Source organism: Bombina bombina, chromosome 5, assembly GCF_027579735.1.
Source record: "Bombina bombina isolate aBomBom1 chromosome 5, aBomBom1.pri, whole genome shotgun sequence".
NCBI lineage: Eukaryota > Metazoa > Chordata > Amphibia > Anura > Bombinatoridae > Bombina > Bombina bombina.
The window spans coordinates 803,005,261-803,021,264 of NC_069503.1; the positions used below are offsets into that span (position 1 = coordinate 803,005,261).

The 16,004-nt window shown below is 41.2% G+C and overlaps 1 protein-coding gene across 1 annotated transcript in view; it reads right to left on the reverse strand.

Moving 5' to 3' along the window:
• Positions 1-16,004, reverse strand: part of CEP192 (centrosomal protein 192) — a 1,162,204-nt gene that overhangs the window by 857,476 nt on the left and 288,724 nt on the right. The window contains exon 11 of the mRNA XM_053715857.1: positions 15,774-15,914. Within this exon, the coding sequence (XP_053571832.1) occupies positions 15,774-15,914 (141 nt within the window). The remainder of the gene's footprint in view (positions 1-15,773; positions 15,915-16,004) is intronic.

Below are 16,004 nucleotides of genomic sequence, written 5' to 3' on the forward strand. Positions count from 1 at the left end.
AGTATCGTGGTGTGAACGTGGGCCAGCGCCAACTAAACCCCTATGAGCCTGAGGGTGGTGGTACCTAGTAACCACCGGGGTGAGAGATTAAAAAGATTGGAGTCCCCCAGGCGCCTAACAAAAGAAGGCAAAGGGGATGCTGTGTAACTATAGATTATCAGGACAGGAAAAATCACTTGACACTCAAACAGTCATGTTCTAGACAATATTGGAGTGACAACTTTATTACAATTCAATAAGTAAAACAAATATCATGGATCCATGAGATAACTACGACAATTAAAATAGTATAAAAATAATTACAATAAAGAACAATAAAGTACAATAAAGTAAAAAACAATAAAATCAATAATTTGGTCGAAGTGGCGTTAACAGTACTTATTTACTGTAAGGAATTATGCGGTTTGCATAAATATGTAAAAAATCGTGAAATGAGATAAACCTTGGAAAAATATATATATATATATTGAAAAATAGTGATTTAAAAATGTGTAGATAGTGCAATTTGAAGATTGTACGCGTGAATGTTCATCAAAAAAGTAGACTTTTGTGCATTAAAAGTTCCAATTTGCTGAGATAATCCGTGAAACTGTGTATCCTCCTTAAAAATGATGAATGGATAATCTTTTGAGAAAACAAAATAGTGACGAAAGCAATAATGTGTATGGGAAAAAAATATAATTCGGTATAATATAGTGGTTTGAAAATCACACAAAAATTGTGGCAGAAAAAAAACTTGGTTTAAAAAATGTGTCCAAAAAGTGCAAAAAATACAATGTTAGCAGTTTATATCTGTGTAACAACAAAAGGGGTGTTGGCAGGTAAAGTTCCTGGGTTTACAATAGGTGGAAAACTAACAATTGCAAATGGGTAATATACCGGGTGTTAACCTAGAAAAAATAAAGCAACATAGAGCAATAACGTTTTCACAATAAAAGTAATAATGAAAATAGGCTTACCAATCAGTCAACGCGTTTCGGCCGGTAACAGGCCTTTATCAAGACTGATTATAAGGTGGGATTGGCAGCCTTTTAAAGCCCTAGGACCGGAAGTGGTTCTTTACTCCATTTCCGGTTTTCGTTATTGAGGCTTAACCTAAAATCCTTAAAATTCTTAAAATTGATGCTTTTAATATTGATCTTTTAATTCAGAGTTAAAAGGCAAATTGAATTTACAGAGTGTCAATAAGATTTTATGCCAGTGGATCATCTTTGTGTATCTCTGTGTTTTGTGACGTCACTTCCGGTTAGGTGTTGGGAACATAAATCGTTCAAACTAGATAGTTCTCCACCTATTGTAAACCCAGGAACTTTACCTGCCAACATCCCTTTTGTTGTTACACAGATATAAACTGCTAACATTGTATTTTTTGCACTTTTTGGACACATTTTTTAAACCAAGTTTTTTTCTGCCACAATTTTTGTGTGATTTTCAAACCACTATATTATACCGAATTATATTTTTTTCCCATACACATTATTGCTTTCGTCACTATTTTGTTTTCTCAAAGGATTATCCATTCATCATTTTTAAGGAGGATACACAGTTTGACGGATTATCTCTGCAAATTGGAACTTTTAATGCACAAAAGTCTACTTTTTTGATGAACATTCACGCGTACAATCTTCAAATTGCACTATCTACACATTTTTAAATCACTATTTTTCAATATATATATATATTTTTCAAAGGTTTATCTCATTTCACGATTTTTTACATATTTATGCAAACCGCATAATTCCTTACAGTAAATAAGTACTGTTAACACCACTTCGACCAAATTATTGATTTTATTGTATTTTACTTTATTGTACTTTATTGTTCTTTATTGTAATTATTTTTATACTATTTTAATTGTCGTAGTTATCTCATGGATCCATGATATTTGTTTTACTTATTGAATTGTAAAAAAGTTGTCACTCAATATTGTCTAGAACACGACTGTTTGAGTGTCAAGTGATTTTCCTGTCCTGATCATCTATAGTTACACAGAAAAGATAGTATCCTAGGAATCCTGACCTTACTCCACGAGTAACCCTTGGAATCACACCAATGAAGATATTTACACCATATCTTACGATAGATTTTCCTGGTGACAGGCTTTTGAGCCTGAATCAAGGTATCAATGACCGACTCGGAGAAACCACGCTTTGATAAAATCAAGCGTTCAATCTCCAAGCAGTCAGATGCAGAGAAACTAGATTTGGATGTTTGAAAGGACCTTGAAGTAGAAGGTCCTGCCTTAGCGGCAGAGTCCATGGTGGAAAGGATGACATGTCCACCAGATCTGCATACAAAGTCCTGCCTGGCCACGCAGGTGCTATCAAAATCACTGAAGCTCTCTCCTGCTTCATCTTGGCAATCAGACGAGAGAGGAGGGGAAATGGTGGAAACACATAAGCCAGGCTGAAGGACCAGGGCACTGCTAGAGCATCTATCAGCATTGCCTGGGGATCCCTTGACCTGGACCCGTAACGAGGAAGCTTGGCGTTCTGACCAGACGCCATCAGATCCAGTTCTGGTTTGCCCCAGAGATGAATCAGCTGGGCAAATACCTCCGGATGGAGCTCCCACTCCCTCGGATGAAAAGTCTGCCGACTTAGAAAATCCGCCTCCCAGTTCTCTACTCCTGGGATATGGATAGCTGAGAGATGGCAAGAGTGAATCTCTGCCCATAGAATTATCTTTGAAACCTCCATTATGGCCAGGGGACTCCTTGTTCCCCCCTGATGGTTGATATAGGCTACAGTCGTGATATTGTCCGACTGAAATCTGATGAACTTGGCCACAGCTAGTTGAGGCCAAGCCTGAAGAGCATTCAATATCGCTCTTAGTTCCAGAATGTTTATCGGAAGGAGGGCTTCCTCCTGAGTCCACGAACCCCGAGCCTTCAGGGAGTTCCAGACTGCGCCCCAGCCCAGAAGGCTGGCATCTGTCGTCACTATAGTCCACTCTGGCCTGTGGAAACTCATTCCCCTGGACAGATGGACCCGAGATAACCACCAGAGAAGAGAATCCCTGGTCTCTTGATCCAGATCTAACAGAGGAGACAAATCTGTGTAGTCCCCATTCCACTGGTTGAGCATGCAAAGCTGCAGTGGTCTGAGATATAGGCGGGCAAACGGACCTATGTCCATTGCCGCTACCATTAGGCCATTCATTTCCATACACTGAGCCACTGACGGCCGAGAAGTGGAATGAAGAGCACGGCAAGAGGTTAGAAGCTTTGATATCCTGACTTCTGTCAGAAAAAAATTAATTTCTACTGAATCTATTAGAGTTCCTAGGAAGGAAACTCTTGTGAGAGGAGAGAGAGAACTCTTTTCTATGTTCACTTTCCACACATGAGACCTCAGAAAGGCCAGAACAATGTCCGTATAGGACTTGGCGATTTGAAGAGTCGACGCCTGAATCAGAATGTCATCTAGATAAGGGGCTACTGCTATGCCCCGCGGCCTTAGAACCGCCAGAAGGGACCCTAGAACCTTCGTAAAGATTCTTGGTGCCATGGCTAACCTGAAGGGAAGAGCCACAAACTGGTAATGCCGGTCTAGGAAGGCGAACCTGAGGAACTAATGATGATCTCTGTGAATCGGAATGTGGAGAAAAGCATCCTATAAGTCCACTGTAGTCATATATTGATCCTCCTGGATCATAGGGAGGATGGTTCGAATAGTCTCCATCTTGAAGGATGGGACCCTGAGAAATTTGTTTAGGATTTTGAGATCCAAGATAGGTCTGAAAGTTCCCTCTTTTTTGGGAACTATAAACAGGTTTGAATAGAAACCCAGCCCCTGTTCCTCTCTTGGAACTGGGTGGATCACTCCCATAACCAGTAGGTCTTGAACGCAATGTAAGAATGCCTCTCTTTTTATCTGGTTTACAGATAGTTGTGAGAGATGAAATCTCCCCTTTGGAGATGACCCTTTGAATTCCAGAAGATATCCCTGGGAAACAATCTCTAGCGCCCAGGGATCCTGGACGTCTCTTACCCAAGCCTGGGCGAAGAGAGATAGTCTGCCCCCCACTAGATCCGGTCCCGGATCGGGGGCTACTCCTTCATGCTGTCTTAGAAGCAGGTTTCTTGGCCTGCTTCCTCTTGTTCCAAGCCTGGTTAGGTCTTCAGACTGGTTTGGACTGGGCGAAATTTCCCTCTTGTTTTGCATTAGAGGAAGTTGAAGCTGTGCCACTCTTGAAGTTTCGAAAAGAATGAAAATTATTCTGTTTGGTCCTTAACTTATTGGACCTATCCTGAGGAAGGGCGTGACCTTTTCCTCCAGTAATATCAGAAATGATCTCCTTCCGACCAGGCCCAAATAGGGTCTGTCCCTTGAAGGGGATGTTAAGAAGTTTAGACTTTGAAGTAAAGTCTGCTGACCAGGACTTAAGCCATAGCGCCCTACGCGCCAAAATGGCAAAACCGGAATTCTTAGCCGTTAGTTTGGTTAACTGAAAAACGGCGTCAGAAATAAAGGAATTAGCTAATTTAAGAGCGTTAATCCAGTCTAGAATATCGTCTAACGGGGTCTCTTCCTGCAGAGCCTCCTCAAGAGACTCGAACCAAAAAGCCGCTGCAGCAGTAACTGGGGCTATGCATGCAAGAGGCTGCAGAATAAAACCTTGATGTATAAAAATTTTCTTAAGGAGACCCTCCAATTTTTTATCCATAGGATCTAGGAAAGCACAACTGTCCTCGACGGGGATAGTTGTACGCTTAGCTAGGGTAGAGACTGCTCCCTCCACCTTAGGGACCGTCTGCCACGAGTCCCGCATGGCGGCATCTATGGGAAACATCTTTTTGAAAGCAGGAGGGGGAGAGAACGGCACACCTGGTCTATCCCATTCCTTAGTAATAATTTCCGAAAACCTCTTTGGCACTGGAAAAACATCAGTGTAAACAGGCACTGCAAAGTATTTGTCCATTTTACACAATTTCTCTGGAACCACAATGGGGTCACAGTCATTCAGAGTCACTAAAACCTCCCTAAGCAATAAGCGGAGGGGTTCAAGCTTAAATTTAAACGCTGTCATTTCAGAATCAGACTGAAGTAGCGCCTTCCCTGAGTCTGAAATGTCACCCACAGATAGAAGCTCACCTGCCTCGGCTTCTGAGTATTGTGAGGGTATATCGGACACAGGCATTAAAGCGTCAGAAAGCTCTGTATTAGTTCTAGCCCCAGAGCTGTCTCGCTTTCCTTGTAAGCCTGGCAGTTTGGACAATACCTCTGTGAGGGTATTATTCATAACTGCCGCCATTTCCTGTAAGGTAAAAGAATTAGATGCGCTAGATGTACTTGGCGTCACTTGAGTGGGAGTTATAAGTTCTGACACATGGGGAGAGCTAGATGGCATAATCTCCCTTTTTTCAGTCAGAGAACCCCCTGGAGATAAATCTTTAAACGCCATAATATGGTCTTTAAAGTTTATAGAAATTTCAGTACATTTGGTACACATTCTAAGAGGGGGTTCCACCATGGCTTCTGAACATATTGAACAAGGAGTTTCCTCTATGTCAGACATGTTTAACAAACTAGTAATGAGACAAGCAAGCTTGGAAAACACTTTAATAAAGGTAAAACAGCAATTAAACAAAAACATTACTGTGCCTTTAAGAGAAAAAAACTAGCACTTAAACTGAAAAACAGTGAAAAAATATAGTAAAGTCTTTGAAATGTTTACAGTGTGTGTAAGGGACTAAAGCAGCATTGCACCCACTTGCAAATGGATGATTAACCCCTTAAAAAAACGTTAAGACAGTTTAGCACCCTGCCACAGCTCTGCTGAGGCTCCTACCTGCCCTCAAATACGATTTTGTGCAGAAATAAACCCCTTGTAATGGTCCTCAGGTGTCAGAGGACTCCTCTAGGGAAGCTGGATGTCTCAGTCTGAATTAAAACTGCGCATTTAGAGCGCTAAAATAGGCCCCTCCCACCATGTACTGGATGCCAGAGGGGCCTTAAGAAAGTACTCCTAGGAGTATCTGATTAGCCATGTGGAAACTAGGCCCCAAATAAAGAGTTATCTCCCTCAGAGAAAAAAATGTCCTATTTATGAGTCATGTAAACGTTTTGTCACTAAGCAATATAAGTAATAACATGAGTATTACCCTGTTTTGTAAGCATGATCCCAGTTGCTTTTAAATCACTGCATCAGGCTTACCTCAATATACACAAGGCTCTGTCAGCATTTTCTAGAACTCATTTCATCTCTCTAAAAATAAAAATACTGAACATACCTCAAAGCAGGTAATATGCAGACCGTTCCCCCAACTGAAGTTGTCCCATACTCTTCAGTTATGTGTGAGAACAGCAGTGGACCTTAGTTACAAACCGCTAAGATCAGCAAACCTCCAGGCAGAACTCCTCTTCTAATTTCTGCCTGAGAGTAAAACAGTACAACGCTGGTACCGTTTAAAAATAACAAACTCTTGATTGAAGGTAAAACTACACTAAGTCACCACATATCTCTTGATGCTTCCTTTCTTGTCGAGAGTTGCAAGAGAATGACTGGGGGTGGCAGTTAGGGGAGGAGCTATATAGACAGCTCTGCTGTCGGTGTCCTCTTGCAACTTCCTGTTGGGAAGGAGAATATCCCACAAGTAATGGATGAACCCGTGGACTGGATACACCTTACAAGAGAAAGGGAGGTAAGATTAATCCCTACGACCGATAACAGAGAACATTTGAAAAGATTTCCCGCGAGGAAAACCATAAAATCAATAGGCAATACTCCCTTCACATCCCTCTGACAAACACTGTACTCAGAGGAATTGGGCTTCAAAATGCTTAGAAGCGCTTATCATAGAAGAAATCATAGAAATCAAGCACAAACTTACTTCACCAACTCCATAGGAGGCAAAGTTTGTAAAACTGAATTGTGGGTGTGGTGAGGGGTGTATTTATAGGTATTTTGAGGTTTGGGAAACTTTGCCCCTCCTGGTAGGATTGTATATGCCATACTTCACTAGCTCATGGACTCTTGCCAATTACATGAAATAAATTGTATTTATTAGATTTGAGTGCATTGTGGATTCTAGTATGAAAATGCCAGTAAAAAAAAAAAAAAAAAAAAAAGGTTAAAACTAAGTCTATTATATAGTAACACACTGCAAACAGTCCCATACCCATTCCCTGTTTTTCTTTTCTATTTTTTACTATGGAGGCATACCAGCAGGAGACCAAGGAAATGATGGCACTGTTATCCCAGGAGAGAGATCTTCACTTCCGTGGGAAAACTAAGGACAGTCTGGTCCACGCCCTAATGGAATATGACACACATGAAGCAGAATGGATCCACAAACAGCCCAAGTGAGGAAGCAGTGTCAGGGCAAACAACTGCCGTTGTAGGAGTAATTCACTAAGCTCTGGAGATCCCCTGGACTGTTATTTGCAAACTGTGTTAAAAGCATGTGGATTAAGCAGACCCAAACTTAAGGATACAGCTAATTCTTAAGTACCAGGAACAGGCTGCTGCAGCTGAATGCCAAGTTCTAGCAACAAAGAGGCATGCTTCTGTAGCTGAGACAAACTGAAAGAGAATATCAGCTAGAGCTGGCACAACTTCGACTAGAAAGAGAAAACAGAATTTATGCTTACCTGATAAATTACTTTCTCCAACGGTGTGTCCGGTCCACGGCGTCATCCTTACTTGTGGGAATCTCTCTTCCCCAACAGGAAATGGCAAAGAGTCCCAGCAAAGCTGGCCATATAGTCCCTCCTAGGCTCCGCCCACCCCAGTCATTCGACCGACGGACCGGAGGAAAATATAGGAGAAACCATATGGTACCGTGGTGACTGTAGTTAGAGAAAATAATTCATCAGACCTGATTAAAAAACCAGGGCGGAGCGCCGGGAGAGGACGCAAATTCAGTGCTCTCTATTATGAGATGTTAAAGCTTTGAACTTTTCCTTTAATCAAACAGTAAAAGCTGCGGAAAATTGTTCAGCCATCTACATAGAAGCTCGCTGAGCAAGAAAATACCCAACTCGGCGATAATCATCTAGTATTTGTCCTGTCTAAACTGCTGAGGCCTTGATACGTAGGCTTTTTGACACCCTCTCCTGGTGCGCCGAATATAGTAGTTAACTTTCCACATTATAACACACAGCTCATAGCAAATATGGAGGAGGCTCACGGGATGTTACTTGTGCTACTACAGGACTTGGATCGACAATTAGATCACTGCTATTCAGGTCTATCGGATACCTTAGCAACAGCAATGTGGGGTACAGTCAGCAAGACGCTGGATATCATGACACCAGAAATCACGCCGAAAGTGAAAGCACCGGAACATATACAAGCCTCATCTACTCAATCCCCTCGACCTACTGGCTACACTGCTTCATCGAGGTTTATACCTCAAGATCAGAATGTGCCACTCGCCGCTGAGCAGGTAACAAAAAGTTCTAAGGAGGGGACAACAGTTAGGAGCTTCGCAGTACTTCCACTAAGGTCTTTGCGGATCATGAAGTCACAAGCATGCACAGCTGATCAAGGCTACATCAGGACTGTTCTACATTTTAATCTAGCTCATACCGTACAACTTACATGGATGGGCCAGCATGTCTTGAGCACAGTCGATCCAGTTCCAGATAAGGCATCCTATGAGTACTCGATGGGATCCACCAGGTACAGTCGCGATCCAGAGAGCCAGAGGAATCAGATGAGCATAGGAGCAGGACCAGCACGACAAAGGGGCGCAGCGGCAGACACCTTTCCACATACAAGAGTTCAGGCAGATACCACAGTACTACTACACATATGTGATCTTCTGGCTAGAATGATGTCAGGATCTCTGGCTTCTATGACTTTTCTAAAGACATCGTTTAAGCTAGGCATCGGGTAAGATGTAACAATGCTTCAGCTCGCAAACGTCAACAGCTGCAACTGTCATGAGACCTTTTTGTTATTCTTTTTTTTTTTTCCTTCATTTTGGGATGACTATTACGTACATGGCGGCTTATTGGAACTAAATGACAATGAAGCCACACTTGATATATTGTTTGTCTCTCATGTTGAGGAACGTTTATCAGGCCAGCTCTGTAATAATTTAGACAAGTGTTGTGTATCGTTTGTGAGTTATCTTCTATTACTGTTTAACATATGATATATATATAAAATAATTTATTTGTCAAAAAAAATTGGTTTCTGTTATATATCTAATGTTGAGATTCCTGTCTCTTACTTCGTATATTCATACCTATATGTTTCTCATATTAGAGGGTAGTACAACTGTTTATTCTATGCCTGTTATCTGAACAGTTTATCGTTAGTCATTATACTAGTTAGGTATGCAAATGAAACTATTTTTATTACTATGGTGTAGCTAGATCACACAGCATTAAATGAGACTCTTAGATTGTTCTTATTTTATTCCCAAGTTTCTACATTTATCCCTATGTCACAAGTGACACTTGAGTTGCCTCATTATGTTAATGTAGAAGGGGGAATCATGACACCTCAATTTCTGTCCCTTCTCCTTTCTCTCACAAGAGTGTAGGTCTTAATAGCTATATGCCAGACTTAGCTTCTGTAAAAATTCAGGGCAGCTTTCATCTGTTCAGCAGGAACCTGTGCCTTGTCACATCCCCAGAAGGCGTTTGATAATACTCTTGTATCTGCTATTATGTGAGGGGATATGTATAATACATATATTCTAGCTTCTTACATAGTCTCTCCCATATATTATACTGCCCTGTAAGGTGGCATTTCCATCCCTCTAATCACACCTCTTGCTACTCCCCATGCAGCGCATAGTTGTGAGTTAATTATCTTATTACCGTCCTAAACACAAACACGTCTGGTATGTTGGACATAATGTGTTCTGCATATGCGTGCAGTTGCCTCTAAATCTCTATATACTTAACCGGGACTCCTCTACAGGGTATGTGATTTTATACGAATCCCTCCCTATGTCTGTGACATTTATCCTGAACAAGTGTATTCACTGCATGTATTTAATCTTAAGTATAAAACCTGCCCCCATTTTGGATATCCACTAGCTTAGGCTATTCTTCACATAGGACATGTCACCTGCTGCACTATCTATGATTACATATTTACTATGGATTTCATCAGGTGACACCCTAAGCCTAAATACTAACAGTTAATATCGGATAGTTCCGCACCCCTCTCCTGCCACAGGCTTACTAGCTTGGAACGGATAACTATGCATATACAGCATTTCTAGCTAACACCTAACTAGAAGCACACAGAGGGTCTATCCATGCACACCCTACCTATATCTCCTGCAATATCCAATCTTATTAATAAGCCTACACTGGAGGTGCAATATACCTTTCTGCATATCTTGATAGGAGAGAGGTTAGTTTTGTCTGTCCAGGTTATATTGCTTTTATGCCTGAAGCCTTGAACTGTTAAGAAATTAGTGTAGCAGAGCATTGTTGTTTGTATGTCTAGTCCTTTCTCTCAACTAGTCGATTTTCCTGAATGAACGCCACCAGATACATAATAACAGGTCTAACATATTACTCACTTAGCGCGATTACAACTAATCCTCTTAAGGTCTAACTCAGAGAAGTTTGTACATAGTACTATCCCGTCCCAATTAGTACTACTATATACTACTGTCAAAGGGATTCTATAAATTGCCTTACCTCCTTGCAGGTTATGTTGTGTACTACATATATAATGTGTTTATTATATGTTCAAATGTTACTCATCGTTACTAAACTGTTTACTATCTTCTCAAATGTTATATGGAAATGTATATTTTCTATCATACTCCACTTCAGCTAGTAGGCAAGTTTGATAAGCAATGTTTGGATAAGTTCATATATTGCCTGTTTCGTTACTCTTTAGATCAGTCCTGAACACCTATGTAGATTGCTATTATCGTGACATGTATACATTTCTTTATAGTTTATGCATGTTATGTTTGGGTCTCCATGAATGAATTAGCAGAGCAGCCTTTGGCCACTATCTAGTTACTCCATTTTATGTTAAGATGTTACTCTACCCCACTATCTACTCCTAAGTAGACTAACTTCCCAAGGCCTATCTCATTTGGCTTTTTAGTAACCCAGCTACCAGACCTACGGTCTCTACGATTGGGTACCTATGAGTCCACACCAGGTACCATATGCTACTTACATTTATATATGGCTCCGTCCCCCCACCCCTTTCCCTATGCGTATAGCGGTGCTTACCCGCTGAATATCCCCCTTCCCCCTATATATCTCGGCCCAAGAGTGGCTGATATTTATGCTAACCCTCCACAGGCTGTTATTTTGGTCTTAGGTAAAATACTGTTAGAATGTGGAGTTCATACGCTGACAATATAATATAAAATGAAGTTTTATTCTATCTCGCCTAAGATACTGTCTATCTTCATAACCAGATTTGAAATGTATTTTCTCTTGCTGTATGTGCATATTGCTTTCTCAATAATGCCTTTGTATAGACAATGTATTACTCGCTTTGTTGTAACTTTGGCCTTAGGGCGAGTCCTTGTTGTGATGATATATGCTTTAACTTTAATAAAAAATTATTTTCAAAAAAAAAAAAAAACCAGGGCGGGCCGTGGACCGGACACACCGTTGGAGAAAGTAATTTATCAGGTAAGCATAAATTCTGTTTTCTCCAACATTGGTGTGTCCGGTCCACAGCGTCATCCTTACTTGTGGGAACCAATACCAAAGCTTTAGGACACGGATGAAGGGAGGGAGCAAATCAGGTTACCTAAACAGAAGGCACCACGGCTTGCAAAACCTTTCTCCCAAAAATAGCCTCCGAAGAAGCAAAAGTATCAAATTTGTAAAATTTGGCAAAAGTGTGCAGTGAAGACCAAGTCACTGCCTTACATATCTGGTCAACAGAAGCCTCGTTCTTGAAGGCCCATGTGGAAGCCACAGCCCTAGTGGAGTGAGCTGTGATTCTTTCAGGAGGCTGCCATCCGGTAGTCTCATAAGCCAATCGGATGATGCTTTTAAGCCAAAAGGAAAGAGAGGTAGAAGTCGCTTTTTGACCTCTCCTTTTACCAGAATAGACATCAAACAAAGAAGATGTTTGTCTGAAATCTTTTGTAGCCTCTAAATAGAATTTTAGAGCACGGACTACGTCCAAATTGTGTAACAAACGTTCCTTCTTTGAAACTGGATTCGGACATAAAGAAGGTACAACTATCTCCTGGTTAATATTCTTGTTAGAAACAACCTTTGGAAGAAAACCAGGCTTAGTACGCAAAACCACCTTATCTGCATGGAACACCAGATAGGGCGGAAAACACTGCAGAGCAGATAACTCTGAAACTCTTCTAGCAGAAGAAATTGCAACTAAAAACAAAACTTTCCAAGATAGTAACTTAATATCTATGGAATGTAAAGGATCAAACGGAACCCCTTGGAGAACTGAAAGAACTAGATTTAGACTCCAGGGAGGAGTCAAAGGTCTGTAAACAGGCTTGATCCTAACCAGAGCCTGAACAAATGCTTGAACATCTGGCACAGCTGCCAGTCTTTTGTGTAGTAAGACAGATAAAGCAGAGATCTGTCCCTTTAGAGAACTTGCAGATAATCCTTTCTCCAAACCTTCTTGTAGAAAGGAGAGAATCTTAGGAACTTTTATCTTATTCCATGGGAATCCTTTGGATTCACACCAACAGATATATTTTTTCCATATTTTATGGTAAATTTTTCTAGTTACAGGTTTTCTGGCCTGAACCAGAGTATCTATAACAGAATCTGAAAACCCACGCTTTGATAGAATCAAGCGTTCAATCTCCAAGCCGTCAGTTGGAGGGAGACCAGATTTGGATGTTCGAATGGACCCTGAACAAGAAGGTCCTGTCTCAAAGGTAGCTTCCATGGTGGAGCCGATGACATATTCACCAGGTCTGCATACCAAGTCCTGCGTGGCCACGCAGGAGCTATCAAGATCACTGAGGCCCTCTCCTGATTGATCCTGGCTACCAGCCTGGGAATGAGAGGAAACGGTGGGAATACATAAGCTAGGTTGAAGGTCCAAGGTGCTACTAGTGCATCTACTAGAGTTGCCTTGGGATCCCTGGATCTGGACCCGTAGCAAGGAACCTTGAAGTTCTGACGAGACGCCATCAGATCCATGTCTGGAATGCCCCATAATTGAGATAACTGGGCAAAGATTTCCGGATGGAGTTCCCACTCCCCCGGATGGAATGTCTGACGACTCAGAAAATCCGCTTCCCAATTTTCCACTCCTGGGATGTGGATCGCAGACAAGTGGCAGGAGTGATCCTCCGCCCATTGAATTATTTTGGTCACTTCTTTCATCGCCAGGGAACTCCTTGTTCCCCCCTGATGATTGATATATGCAACGGTCGTCATGTTGTCTGATTGGAACCTTATGAATTTGGCCTTTGCTAGTTGAGGCCAAGCTCTGAGACCATAGACCCTGAGCTTTCAGGGATTCCCAGACCGCGCCCCAGCCCACTAGACTGGCGTCGGTCGTGACAATGACCCACTCTGGTCTGCGGAAGCTCATTCCCTGGGACAGATGGTCCAGGGTTAGCCACCAACGGAGTGAATCTCTGGTCTTTTGATCTACTTGAATCATTGGAGACAAGTCTGTATAATCCCCATTCCACTGTTTGAGCATGCACAGTTGTAATGGTCTTAGATGAATTCGTGCAAAAGGAACTATGTCCATTGTTGCAACCATCAATCCTACTACTTCCATGCACTGCGCTATGGAAGGACGAGGAACAGAATGAAGCACTTGACAAGAGCTTAGAAGTTTTGATTTTCTGACCTCTGTCAGAAAAATCCTCATTTCTAAGGAATCTATTATTGTTCCCAAGAAGGGAACTCTTGTCGACGGGGACAGAGAACTTTTTTCTTTGTTCACCTTCCATCCGTGAGATCTGAGAAAGGCTAGAACGATGTCCGTATGAGCCTTTGCTTTTGACAGGGACGACGCTTGTATTAGAATGTCGTCCAAGTAAGGTACTACTGCAATGCCCCTTGGTCTTAGAACCGCTAGAAGGGACCCTAGCACCTTTGTGAAAATTCTTGGAGCAGTGGCTAATCCGAAGCTTTGGAGGCATGTGAGCTGGCAGATTTTAACACAGTAAATAGGTCACCAGTGAATACAACAAAAGTCTTTGCTAAGGGAGTTGTTTTACTACCGTATTCGCCAAGCCTGCTGTGCCCTTATTTAATGTGTCCGTTCCCTCTAGGATAGAAGGGGTGAGTGCTGAACCTAGGCAGGGGGATACCCACAAATGTTTTGTTTGCAACAAAGTAGTGCACATCAGCTCCACTTGCCCAGAGAAAATGAAAGTGACACCATCAGCTAGAAGACGATATGCCTCAGAATTACCAGCAAACTAAGGGACACAAGGTAACACTGGGACTCAGGGAGACGACGATAGAATAAGCTCACAAAAAAAATTTAAAAAGGGTAAGAAAACATTAAAAATTTAATGGAGCTATACTAAATTAATAAATAAATAATATTGTCCCTAAGCTACATAGTACAATCAAAGACATACTTTAATAGCTCAACAGGCATAGTCTCCCAACTACTGGAAGATAACATTGAATCCAGTAGAAAGCCAAACCAGTGCAGAAACATATCAGCAGAGGAAATAGAATAGGAGTATACCAATGTCCAAAGATAAGGAGACAAAAAAAACATTTATGTAAGAACTTAACTGATAAATTAATTTCTTTCATATTGGCAAGAGTCCATGAGGCCCACCCTTTTTATGGTGGTTATGATTTTTTTTGTATAAAGCACAATTATTTCCAAATGCCTTTGTTGATGCTTTTTACTCCTTTCTTTATCACCCCACTACTTGGCTATTCGTTAAACTGAATTGTGGGTGTGGTGAGAGGTGTATTTATAGGCATTTTGAGGTTTGGGAAACTTTGCCCCTCCTGGTAGGATTGTATATCCCATACGTCACTAGCTCATGGACTCTTGCCAATTACATGAAAGAAACATGTCCCTGTGACACCTGTGTCAGGCTTGTGACTAGCTCCCAATAAAGGTAGAAATTTTGACACTGCCCAATACATCTCTCTGTTAAACAGCAGCACTCTGAGGGCCTCAATTCAGTCAGAGAACCCCTTCTTATAGTTTAACATCTGGATCAACTTCATTATTTAGCAAAGACAACACTAGTTATCAGATGTGGGAGGGGTTTTATAGGGCACTTGAAATTTGGGCATCGACACTTGTATAAAAGAAAATGTTTAGTGAGGGAAGGGGAATTATAGGTTCTCTGCACTATGGAAAGGGGCGAGGGAGGGGAGAAGAGGGTTCTACATACATTAAGAAATGTTTTGTAACAATTAAAAATAAAAAAAATGAAACCCTACATATTGGGTCAGGGAGGTGGGTCTTCGAGGAACATTACCTACAAACACAAAAAAATAATCTAAAATTAACCCTTTACTACCAGGAATTTCCGAAGTGTGGTGCACAGCGGAAATAAGGGATATTTTAATTGCCAAAAACAATGGCAAAGTCACGCATGTCTGATGTTTCTGAAAAATGGGGACCCCAGAGAAGCTTTTATAATCATTTGTGTTATGACTGCAGTAGTTGTGTGTAAATTTCAGTGAGAACCCCAAAATTTATATGATCGCATTTGGCGGGAAACAGTGACATGAAATATACCAAAATGCGTCTAGATCAATACCTTGGGTTGACTACTAATATGTGTGTGTGTGTGTGTGTGTGTGTATATATGTATGTGTATTGATGTTGATAGGTAAATTTAAAAAAAAAGTCTACATCACAAATTAAATAAAAAATATTTCATTACTTACCTCCTTCAACAAAATCTTCCTCATTAAGTACTTCTCCAGAAAAGCTGGGAATTTCATTATCAAAAGATTTATAGTATGCAAGATCAGTCACCCATTTGCCTTCTTCATTTTGATAAACCACACTGTGTGGTGCACTGCCACCTGAAAAAAAGAAAAACATACTTCCTATAACTTGATTATATTACTCATTACCCTTAATGCCGCTCAACAATAAAGATGAGATACTTTGAG